This window comes from Emys orbicularis, chromosome 4 (genome assembly GCF_028017835.1).
Source record: "Emys orbicularis isolate rEmyOrb1 chromosome 4, rEmyOrb1.hap1, whole genome shotgun sequence".
Taxonomy (NCBI): domain Eukaryota; kingdom Metazoa; phylum Chordata; order Testudines; family Emydidae; genus Emys; species Emys orbicularis.
The window spans coordinates 112,826,874-112,846,042 of record NC_088686.1 but is presented as its reverse complement, the minus strand read 5'-3'; the positions used below and the strand labels follow the sequence as shown (position 1 = coordinate 112,846,042).

The window sequence follows — 19,169 nt, the reverse complement described above, 5'->3', positions numbered from 1 at the left end:
ACCACCCACGGGCTCTCTCCCCAGCTAATCCAGCCTCCAAAGCCCTGGGCGCTCTCTCAGTGTAGTTGTGGCCCTGTTGGTCCCAGGGTATTAGAGAGACAAGGTGGGTGAGGTCATATCTTTTATTGGATCAACTTCTGTTGGTGAGAGAGACAAGATGAGCTCCGTGTGGCTCAGAAGAAGTTGGTCCAATGAAAGGTATTACCCCACCCACCTTGTAGGTCAACTGGGCAGCTGTGCGGGCAGTGAGAGGTCAAAAAGGCAGCCCCCAACCCCATCTCTGACATGGGTTCCCCCATTATGCTATCTCAGGGTTGCTTCGTGGGCCCTCTGTCATTACTTTCGCTTCTGCGATTCCTTGCTAGGGCCAGGAGCAGATGTGGGGGAAGTGCCAGGCAAGAGGCTCTACCCAGTTCTAGCCAACCAGCCCAGAGCCACAAATCTCCTGAGCTCGCCCCTTCCTCCTGACATTCCAAGCTCAGAGCAGTCTGGCTAAGCAGCTGAACTTCAGGCGACTGTGCTGAACCAGAGAGTCTCAGGTTCCATCATCACTATTCATGCCCTGAGGCACGAGGGCTGATTTCCCTTATATCTGTCTGATCTGCTCAACTTAGCAGCAAATGTTACTCATGCTCCTAAAACGGTCTAATCCTCGTGTGAGTCCTGCTGAACGCACATGCCCTGTGAGAAGGAATATCTGACTTTAAGGGGCCACCTCTTCATTTGCGGTGTCTCCATCATGGGAAATTATAAACAAGGAAAAGACTCCAGCAGGCATTCCCCACCCCTCTAATTACCTGTCTCAAGGCAGCCAGCCACGGTGCTGACTCCACAGGTTAGGGCGCTGGCTATGCTGCTGGGAAAATCAGGCTAGAAAGCCAGTGAACAGTCCCTAGGTTGAGGCAAATGTATTTATACTGTTATGAGCCAGGTGAAACTTTGCTATAGGCTTAGTTAAAACCTTGTTCACCCTATGTGTGAACAATAGCTGTAAGAGACAGTTACGGGGACACACCTAAAACAAGGCCTACTAGAGCCTGCCCAGAAACTTGCCCCATGTGGGAGCAGGGTTCCACTCGGTACTGAGAACAGACAAGAACAGAGAGGGAGGCAGAGGCCAAAAGCAAGAAAGCCAAGCAAGGAGTAGCCTGTGTGACCTTGGGGAAAGCTAGAAAGACCTTTGGGGTCTCTCTTGGGGTGGTTAACTAAAAAACAGCTCCTTTTGTTCCCAGTTCCTCCTGTGTTAAGAGAAGCAGGACTTGGTGCGCTCCTTGTAAATAAACACGATTGCATTAAAGAGAATACCGGACTCCATCACTTCCCACTTCTAACTGGAACATCCTCAGGGCCCCAAATTTGACTAGCCGCTCGGGTCAAAAAGGGGCAACAATACTGTGGGTGCCTGAATCAATTCCCCCTGCAAGACCTCACCCCTCCACGAGTCAGGTTGATGAGTGCTTAGCTACCCATTTGTTGATTATTTTGTTTGTCAGAGTAAAGAGGGGTTTCCCCTCTACCCAAACACTGCCTAGCCCAGCTCTAGCCAACAGGGACTGTACTAATTTGACTCTACAACACCCCTTTTCCCTCCTCTTCTGACCTCTCTTTCCTTCATGCTGGAGGCCAAATCCATCTACCCTACCATCCTAGCACCCTTCTAGATGAGGACTGGATGGGACTCCATTCAAAGCCTACCAAAGCCAAAGCTACTGAGATGCCACATGCATTGTGGGACTCAAACCCAGGTTTCCTGCTCAGAACTGAAGAGGAGAAGCACTAGGCCAGCCTCACTTTTCCCATCAGCAACATGCTTCCTACTCTTCCCTTCCCCATTTCCTGGGGTGCACTTCTTGTCAGCGTCATGTTCCCCACCCACAACCAAGTTCCCTGCTACTTGTGCTGCGAGTCGCTAGCGCTGCCTGCTGCACAGGATTCTTTAACATGCTCCTCGAGCTTTTTAATGCCGGAAGGCAATTTCTGCACTGATTTTAAATGAACTACACGCCCAATCCACACTCCCATCTGCAAGGCGCTACCTAGGTAACTTGTACCACGCTTACTCAGGACATCAGCTCTGATCCCACACCCATGATATCTGTGATTACTACAGCACTTATCGTAATGCTCTTGTGGCTGGAGTGAAGACACCCTGATTCCTGGTGCTTAAAGGTTAATAGTATCCTTTTCCTCTCCTCCCCGGATGGGTGCATTTGGGATTGGGGGTGGGGAACAAAGTTAGAGAACTAAAGTCTTCAGTGGAAAGTCCCTGCCCACCCCCTGACTTCAGTAGGCTTTGCATTCAGCCCTAAGCAAGCACCAAACCAGTCTGCCCAGCAGGTCCCCCCGCAGTGTGATCCTGGGAATGTTGACGTCAGCTTGTTCTTTACCTCCTTGTAGATGTTGGAAGGATGGTCTCTCCGGCCACACGCTTCTGTTATCGTCTTACAACAGCTGTCTGGGAATTTCCGCCCTCCGGCCTCCGTGGATTTGATCCAGATGCTCTCACTCCAGTCTGTAGCATTATTGCTGCCGCAGCACTTGAACTGTATGCGCACAAGAGCACAGGATGAGTCAGCAGTTTGTCACCAGAAAGCACAGCACCATCCCCTACATCCATCCTCACCCAGCTCCTAGTTACATCCCCGCAGAGCGTCGTCAATTGGCCAGTCCGGCTGCTTATGTCTGCCTGTGTTTTTATGAGCTGCTATAATTATGAGCGACCTTCGTGTCTAAGGTTCCTAAAAAGGTCCCTTAAATATCCACAATGCCTTTCTTTTAGCCACTTACTTCTCTGTACAGAGATGGGCCTCGTCTGCAGCTCCTTCTGGTCTTGACAACAAAACTGAACAGCACCAATCATGCTCGCGTTGAATCAAATGACAGATGACTGCGGACAACTCTGCTGTTCAGCACACCCACAGCCTAGGGGGTAGCTGTAGTCAGCAAAATGAGCTTGTTCCCTGGGTGGGTCCCCGCACAGCTGTCTGTCTCTCATCCCACTTATGGGAACAACTCATGCCCTCAGACCATAAAGGGCTGCATCCGTGTGCCCCTCAGCGCACTCACATCCTGATGGCAATGATGAGGGGAAAGGTGGCCAAGGACTGAGAATCAGGAGAGGAGAGCTCAATTCCTAGCTCCATCACAGAGGGCACTGAGTGAGTTACTTAGTCTCACGTTGCCTCTGCTTCCTCACCTGTAAAATACTCACCTGAGAGCGGCAAGGCCCGGATTAACATTTGTGCATTGCTCTGGGGTCCTCAGACAGGAGGCACTACAGAACTGCCGGTTAGTATTATTCATTGACAAACAGCAGTGCTTTGACTGCTGAAGACTGGACCTCTCTCTACTTGTGACCTGAACGAGCCCCAAGTCCTCAGCTCCATGGATTCCGTACCTCGTGAACGGAATCAGGAGACACCAAGCACTAGAATACACACCGAGCCGCTCAACACCTTAACACGAGGCATGAGAAAACAGACCAGAACGGGGAACGTGAGAAAGCGCCCCGACAGGCCACCCCGGCGACGTGGGAGTCCATTCTAAAGCCTGTACAACCCTCCCGAGAACCTCACGTCAGTGACCCTGCATGTCTCATGGACATGTATCATAACAGAAGTGAGAGTCAGGCAGTGGGACATCAGGCTGGTGTGGGTTGGAGGTAAATTCAGGTCTATAGCAAGGGGCATGTCTCCTGGGGAGGGGTTGAGAGGTACTGGATTATGAAGTTATCAAGACTATTCAGTCATTCCGATCGCTCAGTCCCCCAACTCTCTGGCAGTGCCTGGAGCAACAGGGCACTTCAGTCATTATACTTCACTCTGCGGGGTATTGGGAAGCTTGATTAACATTAGCAATTCCCCCCAAACTCCTCCACTTCCATCCTGTAGACAACCTGTTGGAAGCAAGCAACTATCAATACTGAACTGGCCAGAACTAGTTCATTCAGCAAGTGATGTGAATGTCACCCTTCCCCTTTCAAGCAATCACACGGCTCAGAGACCAGGAGTCCCAGTCTCTGTGACAGCAGACGCAGCATCATATCCATCCTGTCTGAGTTGGGGATAGTGGGGTGTGATGCTAGTAAGCCAGGTGCCATCTTGCCAAGGCTGGTGGCGTCAGCTGAGCACTGACAAATTCATAGCTGGAAACCAGACCCACTCACCTTGTATGTTAATATTGTTCAAGGTAGGCGTTAGATTTGTAAGGATGTGTTTAATGTTTAGACTCAATAGAATGCTTGTAAGTTCCTGCATGCATTAATCTTATTTGTAATGCCTGTATCCCATGCTATAAGGTAATATGAACGTTTTGCTTTATAATTGTAAAAATGCCTGATCAGAACTGGTGAACCTAGGCAGGAAACGTGGTTCCCCCGCCCATCAAGAAGGACTATCAAGACTAAATGGGCCAACGTAGGACAAAAACTTTGTTGATCGCCCCATCCACCCATGAAGAAGTTATGTGAGGAGCACTCATCCCATCAGTTTGAACTCTGGGGGAAGGGCATATAAAGATGCTCACAAGAAAAAATGGTTATATCTTTGCTGTTTGGATTCTCGCAAGGGCTGGACCTAGGAAACAAAAGCATTCTCTTGGAAGCAACCTGAATATTTAGTGATTTTTGTTGTAAGTGACCTTTTGTCACTAAGTCTATCTTGCCTGGGTGGCAAGATAGACCGGAGTGCCCAAGGCGACTATCTGTCACTTCATGGTAAGACTAGTACAGTGATCCGGGCGTTCACATCTGTTACTGCTTTGGTGAAATCCAATTATAGAACATACCACAAGTTTGGGGTCTCTGCCCTGCTTTTTGACAGTCTGCCCTGAGTCTGGCGCTCACGGTCATTGACTACTCCAGACAGCGACATGGGGAACACCGTTATCTCTTTAATGATAAGGAGCCAGTGATCGAAGGATGGTATAATTTTTAGCTCTATCATAGGTTTAATTCTCCCTGTGTCTTTGAGGCCTACCTCCTGCTGCAGTTTGTCCACCGCGCTGGTCACGCCCTCCTCTCCCTCCTTCCTATACTTCTGGGTCATGGTGTCCTTCAGGTTTTGCTTCAGCTCCATACTCAGCTAAACAAAAGGGGTAGCAGAGGTGAAATCATGAGGCAGACACCTTCCTTATCATCACCCCTTTATATTTTCTATCATCTTCACTCCTGGAGAACAGCAGAGAACTTTGTGGAAGCTATAACCCTGCCTCCAGTGTAGACCCTATTGGTTCCAAGAAAGCACAGGCACTTATTTCTGCCTCTCCTGACTCTTTAAACATCATTCTCCCCTGCCCTGCAAGGCCAGCGTGAGCCTGCCTCCACATTGAAAGGGATGCCATCCAGAGGGACAGGCCTGCCGCAGAACAGGATTGCCCTTCTCTAAAAATCTCATTCCTGCCTTATGAATATTCCTCTAGGAGCAAAGGGGCTCTCACGCCTCCGGAAACAGGGCTGCCAGAGAACTAAATCCAAAAGGATCTGGCTAGGAGTGTTAGGAATTCAGAGCCCTGGACCTGCTGGACTGAAGTTGTGCAGTCTACATACCTTTTATATCAGAGAGTGAAAGGGATGTCGCACAAGGAGATTGAGAGCATGAGGAGGAATCTTAAGCTTCTTGCCTCCCAGACTGCAGCAGCCCTTGTGATACTAGACATAGGTTCAGAAAGCCAGAATGACATTGCTCAGAAAGAAGGTCTGATATGTGGAGCATGTCAAGCATGAAAGTGTCCTTTACAGTGACACACTCACACTAACGTATCCACAAACTTCTCTCTCTGTCTAGCTGGCTGATGCACCACCAGACTATGTCATGTCCTTTTCTGGTATTTTCCTGCCCATCCCTGCGGATAGACAAAATATGGCTAAAATTTGCCTCCTTTCTAATCAGCCTCCTCCTGCCTGGTCCATTCAGTAACGATGCCATAATCCAGTGCCTGTGAAATCACAATTCTCCCATGTTCCTGAACAACGTCATCATGCGTGTAGATGGCATCGCTGAATAAACCGAACAGGGGGAAAGGCCAGATGGCCAGATAGGGAAAAAGCTTTTCTATGTACATGTATTTCTTAGTAATAAGCAATAACTGTGGGGTGGAATGCAGGAAAAGAACATTTCAGTTACACTGGGTAGGGGGAATATGGCCTGAGTTTTTCTCCCCTATTTCAAATCTGCTGAATGTAGTAGTGGTTCTTCATCCCTCTTCTGTCAAATGGGAGTAACACCTACCTCCTAGAGGTGATGCGAGACTTCACTCATTAACGTTTGCAAAGTGCTTTGAGATCTTGGGCTCTTTAGAAGTACAAAATATTTAGAGGAGCAAACACAAGAAGAAAAGTTTGGCAGCTCATGGGCACCAAAGGCAAACAAAGAGACAGAGTCCACTAGCAGAAATATTACTCAGGAGAAAAGCAGTTACCTGCGGGCTCACGGGGAAGAACTGCAGCATGGAACAAAGACAGCAAAAGAAACACACAGTTTATACGCACACAGTGGACACGACAGCAAGGGAAGGGGAGAAAGAAAACCAGCTGCAAAGAGAGAAAGCAGACGGAGCCCAGGGAAGGAAGGACTTTTACATAAAAGAGGGTGGGGGGAATCAGTGTAGCTAGTAAGCCAAATGACAGTGGGTGATCTACAAAGCAGCCTGCGGCTCTGCCAGAGAGACTACAATCCCAGCATGCCATGCTCCACCTTGATCCAAGAAGTTTCCACCATTTCATCCATTGCCATGTGTTACTTTAGCCTTTGCTCAGGTCCAGATGGAGCATGGCTTTCTGGGTCCAATAGCCTCCATGGGGCCGATCCTCCATATTAAAGACAGAGGCAGCTGGAATGTATTTCACTTGATACAAATGAGGCGTAGCTCTTTAGCTACAAGCAAACTGCTAATGCCACCTTTGTGGGAGGTGGGGGGCAAAGTCTGGGAGCCCTGAGGCAGGATGAAAGTTCCCAGCTTAAGGGTGTAATCCAGGGAAGCCTACAGTATGTGAGCACAGAGCCACTGAAAACGCCTGTACCCCTCTGCAATGTACACTTCCCTGTCAGACACACCTCCTCAGACAATCCCCAACAGTCTGCCCTCTTCAGACACCCAGCCTCCCTCAAAGGGTTGGGGAGAGAAGCCTCGTCTGAGGGAGCCTCCCAAGCGGTATGCCTCTCGTCGGCCATATCCAGCGTGATAACATGAAGCCATCACTCCCTCGTGGGGATTTCAAGCTCAGTTGTCTACGACTGCAGCCGACCCTCGGGGATATTTTGAGTTGTGGCGGTGTTGCTCTATCCCCAGCTGGACCATTTCCCGTCCATGAGCTTCCTGGGTTTAGCCGGGAGCGTTTCTGCTTGGCTATTAGCAAAGATGGTCAGGGACGCAACCCCATGCTCTGGGCATCCCTAAGCCTCTGACTGCCAGATCACTTGGGGTGATCCATAGGGGTGGATCACTTGATGATTGCTCTGTTCTGCTCATTCCCTTTGAGGCATCTGCCATTGACGACCGCTGTCAGAAGTCAGGATACTGGGCTAGATGGGCCATTCTTATGTTCTGCTTCATGGACATACTAGATGGCACAACTATAAATTACAATTGCCCCTTGTTTCCTTTCCGGACATCAGAAAAATCCTCAGGCTGATCCTCTGTACTAGAAACAAGAGGATTCACTCCAACAGCTCTCTTCACAGAGGGAGGGGGGAGAAAAGATGATGTGCAGGAAGGAGCTGAACTTCATCTGACTCCCAAATACTCACGTAACAGACTAAGGCCTTGTCAAATATGGTTTATAACCTGATGCATTTTGTATATTGGGGGATGTGAGTAAGGAGGGAATCAAGCTGGGGTGAGGAATAGATGGGCCCAAACCAAATCACAGATTCAAAGCCCTTGAAATGTTGGTTTAGGCCCAATCTCTAAATAGAAATTGGGTGAGAAGTAGCTGCTCCCGCTCACTCTGGATTGATCCTCTTAGTTCGACATCCACTTACCTGTTGGTAGTAGATATAGGCCAGGATTCCAGCAATGATCTCAAGCAGGAAAATGCACAGCAGCAATATGAAGTACTGCAAGACAAGGTTCAAAGAGAGCATCAGGAAGGGCGGGAGAGAAGTCCTGGAAGTTAAATTTAGATGATCAGGAAAAAGCCTTAAATCTATCAGTATTATTCTTTGTATTACAGCAGCTCTTAAAGGACCTGATCTGTATTAGGAGCTCATTGTATTGGGTGCTGGGCATGGAAAAGGTTATAATGTAATTTAAGACGGGCAGCAACAAGAGGGCTTATCAAAGAGTAGGAAGGAAAGGAGGAAGGAAAGATGAGGGTAGTAGTGATATGATAAGTGTATCTAATAAAGGGCAAGACAGAAATTACAGCTGAACTGGAGGAGACAGCTCCTATTTACCCTTTTTCCTACTTCAAGAACAAGGGGGTATCCAATGAAATTGAAAAGTAACACATTTATTGATATAAGGATTTCTCTTTTTATATGATGCACGCTTAGTGTGAGGAACTCTCTGCTACAATGTATCATGAAGGCAAGAGTTTAGCATGATTCCAAAAGAGACAGGACACTGATTGGATAAGAACATCCCCAGTCACATTAGGTGGGATAAAGAAAATGTATAAGAGAACTAAATTTTCATGTTTCAGGGCATAACTCAAAGGTGTTAGGAGGAAACTATAACTCTGGACAAGTTAATCGATAATTGTCTATTCTCTAGGGGCTCCTGCACCATTCTCTGAAGCAGCCTGTACTGCCCAGCAACGGACATACGATTTGGGGCTGGATGGACCATGGGTGTGATATGGCATGGTCATTCCTCTGAGCAGTCATGTATAACTAATTCAATGCAACTAACTGGATTCCACGGATGCAGTAGCTCAGTTGCAGATGCCACCCACCCCAACCACCTCCAAAAATGCAGCTGCACCAGTTGCTCTGTAGAAACTCAACACTAGCTTGTTAAATAGGAGAGGAACATCTGACTGCGCCAGGCGGTGGGAGCCCCAGAATAACCAGGCATCCTATGGGGAAGGCTCTTGAAATTGAGCAGAAGCCAAGGATGAGGCTGCAGTGCAGAGAGCAACTGCAGGGACTTTGTACTCAATAGTCGGCCAATTGTTCAAAGGAGGAAACAATGCAACAAGGTGGCAATATCTGGCAATTGCAATGCTTCCTGATTTGGGGTGGGAAATTCCCTGCTCCGGGGACCTAAGAGGAGAATGCAGAGTGAAACATCAGCACTGGAGCTCTGTATTGAAATGTGCCTGTTACTCACACAGAGTGAAATTCATCCCTATGCGCCACACTGGTACCAAGTAAACCCTCATAACGGAGTTTAACCTTAAGTAGTGCAAACACCGAACTAGTCACAGTGGTACGTAAGCCCTAGAAGTGAATTTCACCCACAACAATTAACCATGGAGAGTTGACCTCCATCCTTGGTGTAACTCTGTTGAGTCCAGTGAGATACAGAAGGGATTAATTGAACCTGGGCGTATTGTTTAATCTTTTACATCCCTTGTGTCTGTTTAAAATTTCAAAAAATGCTCTTAACATAATTTTAATCTTGGTGAAGGAATCAAACTGACATCCCTGGAGACCAACCAGTGCTCTCTTCCTAAAGCATCCGGTGCTGTGGGATCTAAGGCTAGGTCTACACTACAGCGGGGGGTCGACCTAAGATACGCAACTTCAGCTGCGTGAATAGCGTAGCTGAAGTGGCGTATTTTAGGTCGACTTACCCGGCTGTGAGGACGGCGGCAAGTCGACCGCTGCCGCGCCGCCGTCGACTCCGCTACCGCCTCTTGCCGCGGTGGATTTCCGGAGTCGACGGCAGAGCCATCAGGGATCAATTTTATCACGTCTTCACTAGACGCGATAAGTCGATCCCCGATAGACCGATTGCTACCCGCCAATCCGGCGGCTAGTGAAGACGTGCCCTAAGTATCATGTACACCACGAGTCAAAATTCTCTCAGAAAACAGGGCTATGCCCTGCCCTCGTTTAAGCTACTATCCTGAATGTCATGTCACCATGGTGATGGTCACCTAAGCAGCTACGGCCAGGTCATTCTACAGCTCCAAGGGCGTAAATTTGGGCTCATCCTGTAATACTCTATGTCATCACAGCACAGGCACCGCACAGCACTCAGCAGTGTCATCTTCCCCACACACTGCCCCACCAGAGAACTTTGCCCAGAGCTGGAGAGACCTCTTCTAGGGACTGTCACGTACTCATTCTAACTGTGGCCCTTCTGCTATGATTGTCAGGTAGTGTCAGTTCTGATGGTGATTTACTCCACTAGGAACCAGTCAGAGACACTGCCCCATGCGCACAAGCTTATTTCACAGAAAGAAGTCATGTTGGAAAGTCCCATGTTTGCCCCACCCCGATGGCTGTTCTCCTTGCAGCCTCGTTCTGCATGGGAAACACAGTATCGGATCTGATATCTAGCTGTACCGGCAAAGTCCCGTCAAGTGCCTGCAACCCCCCAAACAGCCAGGCACCTCTGCCAATGCACCTTATCTCCATTTTGTGGGATTCCCTGGAATTCCAGTCTTCGGGCTCCAACTGTCCCTCAGTCCTGAATTACATGTATTATTACACCCCTGGCCCCACAAAAGGAGCTACACACCCCTCAAAAAATCCCTGGTTAGCATCAAATAAATGCATCTATATGTTACAAAAAACAGAACACCACAAAACCCTGCTAGGAAAAGCAAAGAACTGGAGGCAACAAATTTGCCTTTGCATCACAGCTTGTCTTTTGCTGAGTGACAACCTCTGTTTCTCACTGCACTCCCCCTTTTGTCAGAAGACACAGGTAATCAAAACGCCTTGCTCCAGTGAGATTATGCCAACTCAGAATCCTTGTCCATTGGGTCAGATTTCTTCTTTCACCTTCTGCCGGGATTCAGCAGCTGCATGGGAGGGACAACTGGGTTTTATCCGCAGGCTGGGCTTTAATAGGAGTGTACAATCTCAGGCATTCACTTCCAGCCCCACTGGCTCTCAGCTGAACATTGCAAGTGTCTGCACATGCTTGTACAAGGTACCCATTCATACCATGGGAATGAGTCACCCGATGGAGTGCTGGATAACCAAAGGCTGGGCGCCACATTAATGGGAGCCTGAAAGGGACAGAAAAGGAGAGGAACACTCCTAAACAAAAGGTTTCTTTCTTTTGTTGAAGCCCGGTTATGTAATATCTCTGACATCATGGTGCTGTCAGGCTGCTGCATTGGGGAAAGAAAACAACCAATTAACTGGAAAGTTTCTCTTTCCTTCATCTATTTTCTACATACAGGGTATTTTCTGCACTGATGTCAAAGGCATTCCAGTGCAGCTGGCACATATCACAAGGCCTCAGCTCACCATATTATCTTAAAGAGCCCGCCCACTTTTTAGCAAACAGGTTTTATCAAAGCCTATATAGAGTGAAGGTTACTACAGCTACCACTTGTGCACTCAGCTAGCCTGTGCTAAAACATCTTGTTGTTATTGTTAGCCCTGCCTGGTTGTTTCGTTTACCAGTTACATCTTACCTATTTAGACTATGTTCTCTGGGGCAGGAACTGTCTCTTACTCTGTACGTACAGCACCTTGTACAATGGGGCACCAGCCTAGCTGTAGCCTCTGGACACAGATGTAATCTAAATAATAATAGCAAAATGCTTTCCACCAATTCTCTTTTCCAGTGTATGTAAATATTCAAGAGAGGCATATGTATGTGGGAAAAACAAGGGCTATCTTTTATATTCAGCTCTTCTATCCTACATAAGAATGGCCATACTGAGTCAGACCAGAGGTCCATCTAGCCCAGTATCCTGTCTTCCGACAGTGGCCAATGCCAGGTGCCCCAGAGGAAATGGAACAGAATAGGTAATCATCAAGTAATCCATCCCGTCACCCATTCCCAGCTTCTGGCAAACAGAAGCTAGGGACACCATCCCTGCCCATCATGGCTAATACTCATTCATGGACCTATCCTCCATTAACTTATTTAGTTCTTTTTTGAACCCTGTTATAGTCTTGGCCTTCACAACATCCTCTGGCAAAGAGTTCCACGGGTTGACTGTGCGTCGTGTGAAGAAATATTTCTTTTTGTTTGTTTTAAACCTGCTGCCTCTTAATTTCATTTGGTGACCCCTGACAGGCTCCTGCTTTTATCATGTGCACTATGTTTGTCTCCACGTGATTGTTAAGACCCACGATCGCTTGTAATGAGCTGTGTACAGAACAGTGACATATACATTATGTTCCTGATTCTCAGTTACGTTTCTCCCTGCTTTATGCTATCCCAGCAGTGTAAAGCATAATGAAAGTTGGCTTAACAGCCATTTCCTTGGTAAAGGGGGAATCCTAGGTGGCAACCCTACACCTTTGCAGTCCATAGGATAGGGACATCTCAGGGTATGCTGGGTGTGCAACCTGAACATCCCTGTGCCCTGATTGAATGTTAGAATGGCTACAGAATCTGAGCTCCAGTTAGAGTAGGCCTTGGGATTGCTCTAGCCTATGCTAGGGATCAGACGGTTCCTTGGCCTGCTGCACCATCGGGGTGGGGGTGGGTGGGGGGGAGGACCTGAAACTCAGTCAGGGTGAACTATAACAAGCCAGATTTTGTGACATCACAGCTCATCACTGCGGGCCTGATCCTGCAGCTCTTGCTCACGGAAGTGTCTCTCACTGATGTCAACAGGCTGCAGGCCTGGAACCCACGGAAGCAACTGTGGCGTCACAAGTGCTTGGATCACTGTGGCATCCCTGAGTGAATCTGGCTGGCTGCGAAAGAGAAAAATGCTCTAGACACACAAATATCTTGGTAATCAGCAATGAGAAACAAAACACAGAGGAAAGCCTTGAACTGGGAGTGAAAACTAACCAGTAGCTATAAAAGCAGCTAGAATATACCTTCCTGGATCAAACCCTCCCCCCGCCATCTGAAATTATTCTTGCAACTTGCTTTAAAGAGCCTCTGGGTTTGGAAAATTACAGGACACTCCCCATCGCAGCATACCTCGCTATATACATGGCCCTTTGGTACAGAGAGAAATTGGAACAGACTGGCACAGATGCCTTTCTCTTTGTTGTGAAGATGTTGGGATTACTGGCTGAGCTCAGAGCTGGCAGGAGCCTCCAGCCAGACCAACTCAGCCCTGCCCAGCACAAAATATTTCTTTTGTGGATTACTTAGTATCAACTAAGCCAGCGGAGAGGAGAGACAATAGATCTGTCACAGGCAGAGCGGGAAAGAAAAGACAGAGAACAACCTTTTGTTTCCATGAGACAATTATTAGTTTTCTGTGTCAGAATAACAAAGAAAACCCCACCAGATTTTCATCTGTAACTTGGGAGGGGGGAGGGGTGAAAGAGAGACAAAGGGAGATGAATAGAGCTCTTTAGCACAGTGAATAATTATGCTAGTGCCAAAACGAACTGCTAAGGGCCAGGGGCCAAATACCACCCCTCAAGAACCAAATGAACGAGCCACTAACAAGAGCTCCTGAGAGCTCGTCATAGGCCTTTTAGGGGCATTTTCCACCACCTTGTATTTTCAGTTCATACCCACACCCCACAAAGTGGGATCACAGACAGAGGGTACGTACTGTTCATCATGGCTCCTTTCCCTATCCCCGCCCCAGTCTCCACTCCACTCGGACAAAGGGGATGGGACATTCAGGCCAACAGCAGTTTGCAAAACTGAAGGAACGGTTAAGGCCCGAGTGGAAGCGTCCCCTTTTGTTACTATGAAATGACAATTAATGGCCCCTTGCTTTCAGTCACTACACTCACCACTGCAGATGGGCTGCTTGATGAACCACTGCCACAGTGGTTTGAGCATTGGCCTGCTAAACCCAGGGTTGTGAGTTCAATTCTTGAGGGGGCCACTTAGGGATCTGGGGCAAAATCAGTATTTGGTCCTGCTAGTGAAGGCAGGGGGCTGGACTCGATGACCTTTCAAGGTCCCTTCCAGTTCTATGAGATAGGTATATCTTCTGGACCGCAAAGGAGATTTGAGAGCGAGCGAGTGAGAATTAGGGCAAGTCTACATTTAAAACACTGCATCAGCGCAGCTGGGCCGCTGTGGTGCTTTAATGAAGACGCTCTATGTCAATGGGAGAAAGCTCTCCCATCTAATCCACCTCCCCGAGAGGCAGTAGCTATATTGACAGGAGAAGTTCTCCTGCCGACGTAGTGCTGTCTACATGGAGGGTTTGATCGGTATAACTACGTCACTCTGGGGTGTGAATTTTTCACACCGCTATAGGTCTGCAGTATAGCCCAGACCTGAGATTTATTAGGGCTAGTCAAAAATGTCAAGTGATTTTTTTTGTGTTTTTTTTGACCAAAAAAAAAAAAATTAGGGCTGTATGTGTGTGAAAATTTTTGTGCTGTTCGAAATTTTGCAATGCTCAAGAAACCAATCAAAAGAAATGTTTTGCTTTGAATCAAGTGGAATCACAATTACTTATTTTTTGGTTTTAAATGCCCCACCCTGCCTTTTCTTCCAAATTTATTCCCATTTTTTCCCTACCAGCCTGAACATTTCCTTTGCTTGGAAATGTTTTGACATGCTCAGATGAAAAGTACCGTATATTTATTATTTAGCACCTTTGGAAACATACAGAAACCAATACATTCTCTGAGTGGGACAGAAAGAAAGGAAAGTCTCCTCTGTAATAGAGACCATCCATCCCAAACAGGAGAGCGGGCCAGTCAGGGAGTCACCGGTACGTCTCTCCAGGTCCAGAGGAACAGAGATGCAGCTCTCTCCTCACACACACAAGACGTTTGGTGCCCAGCACTGTCCTAGGACAAATAGGAAACCTACCACTCTCAGCAGGTTCCGCCGCTCTTTGAAGGTGGCGCAGCACCCGAGGATCCCGGTAATCATGACGACGATCCCCGCCACCACCAGGATGTAGGCAGTCGCCATGTACGTGTTGGAGGACAGGAGACTGATGTAGTCACTCTTCTCGGCCAGAGTCCAGATACCCACCGCCATCACCGCCCCACCTGCCAGCTTAATAAAGAGAGGCAAGCAGGTGAGATGCACCTGAGGTGGGCACTTCCTCCTTTTCAGGAGTGGCATCCCCTGCTGGGCCACAGGGATCAGATTTCAGCTTGCTGACAGAGGGGCTGATCCAAAACCTACTCAAGTCCAGGGAAAGACTCCCACTGATTTCAATGGGCTTTGATCAGGCTTTAAATGAAGCCGATTCTTCCTCTCTCCCCACTCTCTCAAGGGCCCTGGGAGGTTCCAGGGAGTCAAGGCACAGTATTCCAGCTGGAAGGGGATGACAGCTGGCTGGGGGTTTGCCCATGCTGGGCGGGGAACTTTGTAACTGGAGTTCTAAGTTTCCAACCTTAACCAGTCTCTTGGCTCTCACGATTGCTTGAGTGCTGCCTACATGCCAGGGAATGGAGAAGAAGAGAGGGAGGGGATGCTTTGCTTTGCAGCCTTGCTGGCTGATCCAGGAGTGATACTGACTGCTTCGAAACAACAGCTGTGTCTACCCCCCCTCCAGGACAGAACCACTGGGGGGCAAGGCTATAAAAGGTGGGAACCCTGGTTAGCTAAACTCCAGTGAGAATGAACATTAGCACAGGAATGCCCCCGCAGTCGAGGCACATTGGATGAGCCAACTTCTCTCCTTCAGGTTCCCCTTCCTCTTTATGGGCCTTGTGTTCCCTAGAGGTTTTTACCTGGTTGCCAATTCACTGAGGCAGTTCATAATTCATTCCTCTGTAAAGGCTAGTCAGGACCCTCCACAATCATTTCTTCTAGCCCACGGATGTCTATGGCTGACAATAGGCTGATCCCTTGGCCATCAATTAACTTGAGGTAAAAACTCTAGTGTAGACATAACCGCAGCGACTACCCCCATAATCCCAGCCTAGCCATCTTCATTCCACTGCCAGCCTGTGCTATGCCACGGGGCAGAACGAGAGAGGAACTGAAGGATGTCCTTTGTCTATGGGCTGCCCTGGAGTATCTGATGCCTTAAGAATTGTGCCCTGGGTCACCCTCCCCTGAAGTGGGCAAAACAGCACTTTTTCAGACCGCTCACTGCTGTCGATATGTGATCATTTCAGGGCCTACTCCTGGTCAGTCAGGTTATAGTCCTTCCGCCCAATGTTGGCAGCTTGGGTCTAGTTAGATACCTGGGGTGAAATCCGGGACTCACTGAAGTCAAGGAGCATTTTTGCCATTGTCTTCGGTGGGGCCAGGATTTCACCCATGCTATCCATCCCACCCCCCTAGCCATTGAAACAACAGATGTAGCCCTCAACGAGGGATGTGGTGAGGCACACAAATGCGGTGAGGGAGCTGGCACATTACCCAGAAGAAGAAGTTAAAGATGAAGAGCAGGTATTTGAGGCAGATAGTGCCGCACGTCTCCTTCTTCTCCGTGTACTCACGCATCTTCCCGGCTCAGCAGGTCTCTGAAATGTGATACAAGAAGAAAAGCCTGTTAGTTTTCCCGTCTCCCCCCAGGGAGGCATCACTGCTCTCCTCTTGCAAACATCAACCACTCCTCAAAGCCTGTGCGGAGGTGCCCAACCGAGGAACCCCAGCATGGTGACTGATGAGACTCCAGAAAGAGCTGTAAAATGAAAACTCCTGCATCCCGATTGCATTCTATCGCTCCTGACAGAATCAGAGAGAGGCTGTGTAATCATCTCATCTTATTATGTTATCCCCCATCCATTCCTCCTTACGTTTGTTAGGCACACTTCTTATGGCTCATCTGCAATTGGACTGGACTGTCTTTGGGGTAGGGACCAGGCTACCCATGTTTGACAGCGCCTAGCACAATGGGACCCTGATCCTGACTGGGGCACTGTATTGCCTACTGTAATAGCAATCCCAAACATCACAGTAAAGAAACATCTCAGGAAGAAAATGGACACATCGCTCCTCCCCCCTTTTCATTTGCTTTCCTATTTGAACAAAGGAAATGTAAGTCCCATGCCTGTTCAAAACTACACCCTCTATCCAGATCAAACAGGAATCACTCCATAAGAATGTCAGGGAATGGAGAGAAATTTTGTGGACATGAAGGAGAAAGCGCTATACAAGTGTGATTCACCCTCAGGATAAGAATCCTCCCATCCTAGACAGTGTCCAGATGACTCAGTCCCTTCCTGGGAATTCTTCCTTACATTCAACAACCATCTCCAGCAGGAACTATTGTACCAGCCACTTCCCCTTCTGCCTGAGACTAAATCCTTTATGTCAACACTTCTCTTAGGGATCACCAGACTGGATCAGACCCCTGGCCCATTCACTCCAATATACCGGCTCCAACAGTAGGCAGCACCAGCTGCTTCAGAGGAAGGAGCAAGAAATCCTGCAGTTCGCAATTATGGGATATCTGCCCCCTAGAAAAGTTCCCTCCTAACCTCTGTAATTTAATAGAGGTTGCCTTAAACCCGTAAGCAGGAAAGTTTATATCCCTTCCAAACTCCTGCCTATTATAACTCTGGACTTGTTAGCCAAACAAATATCTAATCCTTCTTTGGAATCCTGCGAAGCATTTGGCCCAAGAGATATCCTGTTGCAATGGGTTCCAATGGCTAATTGTTAAGGCTGCGAGCCTGTCACGGAGGTCACGGATTCTGGTGACTTTCCGAGACCTCTGTGACTTCTGCAGTGGCCGGTGCAGCTGGCCAGGGGGCCGCCTGAGCAGCTCGGGGCAGTGTTGGGCCACCGTGACCCTCCCCCCCCAACAGCAGCAAGAGTTTGGGTGCGGGAGGGGACTCAGGGCTGGGGCAGGGGCACGGGAAGGGGTGACGGCTCCGGGCGGTGCTTACCTCGGGGAGCTGCCGGAAGCGGCAACATGTCCCTTGGCTCCTAGGTGGAGGGACTGGGGGCTCTGCGCACTGCCTCCACCCACAACCGTGGCCAATAGGAGCTGCAGAGCCGGCACTCAGGGCAGGGGCAGGGCACGGAACCCCCCTGACTGCCCCTGTGCCTAGGAGCTGAGGGACATGTCCCTGCTTCTGGGGAGCCGCACAGAGACAGGCAGGGAGCCTGCCAGCCCTGCCAACCTCCACCCCCCAGCACCAGCAGGGGTCACAGGTCGCCCCGCCCGCAAGAGTGCCCATGGTGCCCCTGGGCTGCCTTCCCCCCCAGAGGGCCCAAGATTTAGTCAGGGGTATAGTACAAGTCATGGACAGGTCATGGGCCATGATTTTTTTTTTTTTTTAAACTGACCGTGACCTGTCCATGAGTTTTACTAAAAACACCCATGACTAAAACATAGCCTTACTAATTGTATGTTATCCCTTTCCAACTCTGGGCCAGCTTACTTCTCCTATAGATGATGAAGGCCCTAAGCCCTTTCCAAGAGCCAGCTCTGGCTCCCAAGGTTAATTTTAACAAGTACCAGGAGGGAGAAGCACATGCAAATTGGTTTCATATGCTCTGCTGGTCATTGCACCCCCCCGAGCAACGCAGTTATATTGACCTAACCCCTGGTGTAGACAGTGCTGTGTCGACAGGAGGGTTTCTCCTGCCTCTCATGGCGGTGGATTGACTATGCTGATGGAAGGAGCTCTATCAGCGTAGTTGTGTGTTCACTAAAGCACTACAGCGGTGCAGCTATCGCGCTGTACATGTAGACAAGGTCTTAGGAAAGACAGGCCAGCCCACTGCAGGGAGAAATTTCTCTTTGCTTTTCTCTGGTCAGCAAACATCCAGGATAGGCCAATGCGTTAGGAGCCAGCAAATCAGACCCACAGGAATGCAGCAATGGGTATGTGCCCATCCTCAAAGCTGATCTGCCCCTGCCTGTCCCGATTTCACAAGAAAACATTTTCCCCTAAAAGAGGATCTGACACCATAGTTGGCAAGAGAAAGTCACTTCATATGGGAGGGGAGTGGCTCTGAGATGAAGGTATTTATCAGGGAGAATAACTACCAGGTTCTTTTCTCCTGGCCTCTGGCCAACTCCACTGTCTACACTGGCAAGTTTCTGCGCAGTAAAGCAACTTTCTGTGCTGTAATTCCCAAGGTGTACACACTGCCAAGCCACTTAGTGCGCAGAAACTGCGCAGTTGTAGCGCTGTAAAAAAAACACCCCGACAAGAGGCGTAGAGCTTTCTGCGCCGGGGCTACAGCGCTGCGGTACCAGTGTAAACACCCTGGTCAATTACAGCGCTGTG

At 48.8% G+C, this 19,169-nt stretch overlaps 1 protein-coding gene across 1 annotated transcript in view; it reads right to left on the bottom strand.

Annotated features, from left to right (window-relative positions):
• The window catches only part of CD151 (CD151 molecule (Raph blood group)), a 54,159-nt gene that overhangs the window by 2,956 nt on the left and 32,034 nt on the right, over nucleotides 1–19,169 (bottom strand). Inside the window, exons 2-6 of the mRNA XM_065403779.1 lie at nucleotides 16,342–16,445; nucleotides 14,830–15,021; nucleotides 7,980–8,054; nucleotides 4,977–5,081; nucleotides 2,388–2,543 (exon numbers count right to left, since the gene is read on the bottom strand). Coding sequence (XP_065259851.1) covers nucleotides 2,388–2,543; nucleotides 4,977–5,081; nucleotides 7,980–8,054; nucleotides 14,830–15,021; nucleotides 16,342–16,425 — 612 coding nt within the window. The 5' untranslated portion in view covers nucleotides 16,426–16,445. The remainder of the gene's footprint in view (nucleotides 1–2,387; nucleotides 2,544–4,976; nucleotides 5,082–7,979; nucleotides 8,055–14,829; nucleotides 15,022–16,341; nucleotides 16,446–19,169) is intronic.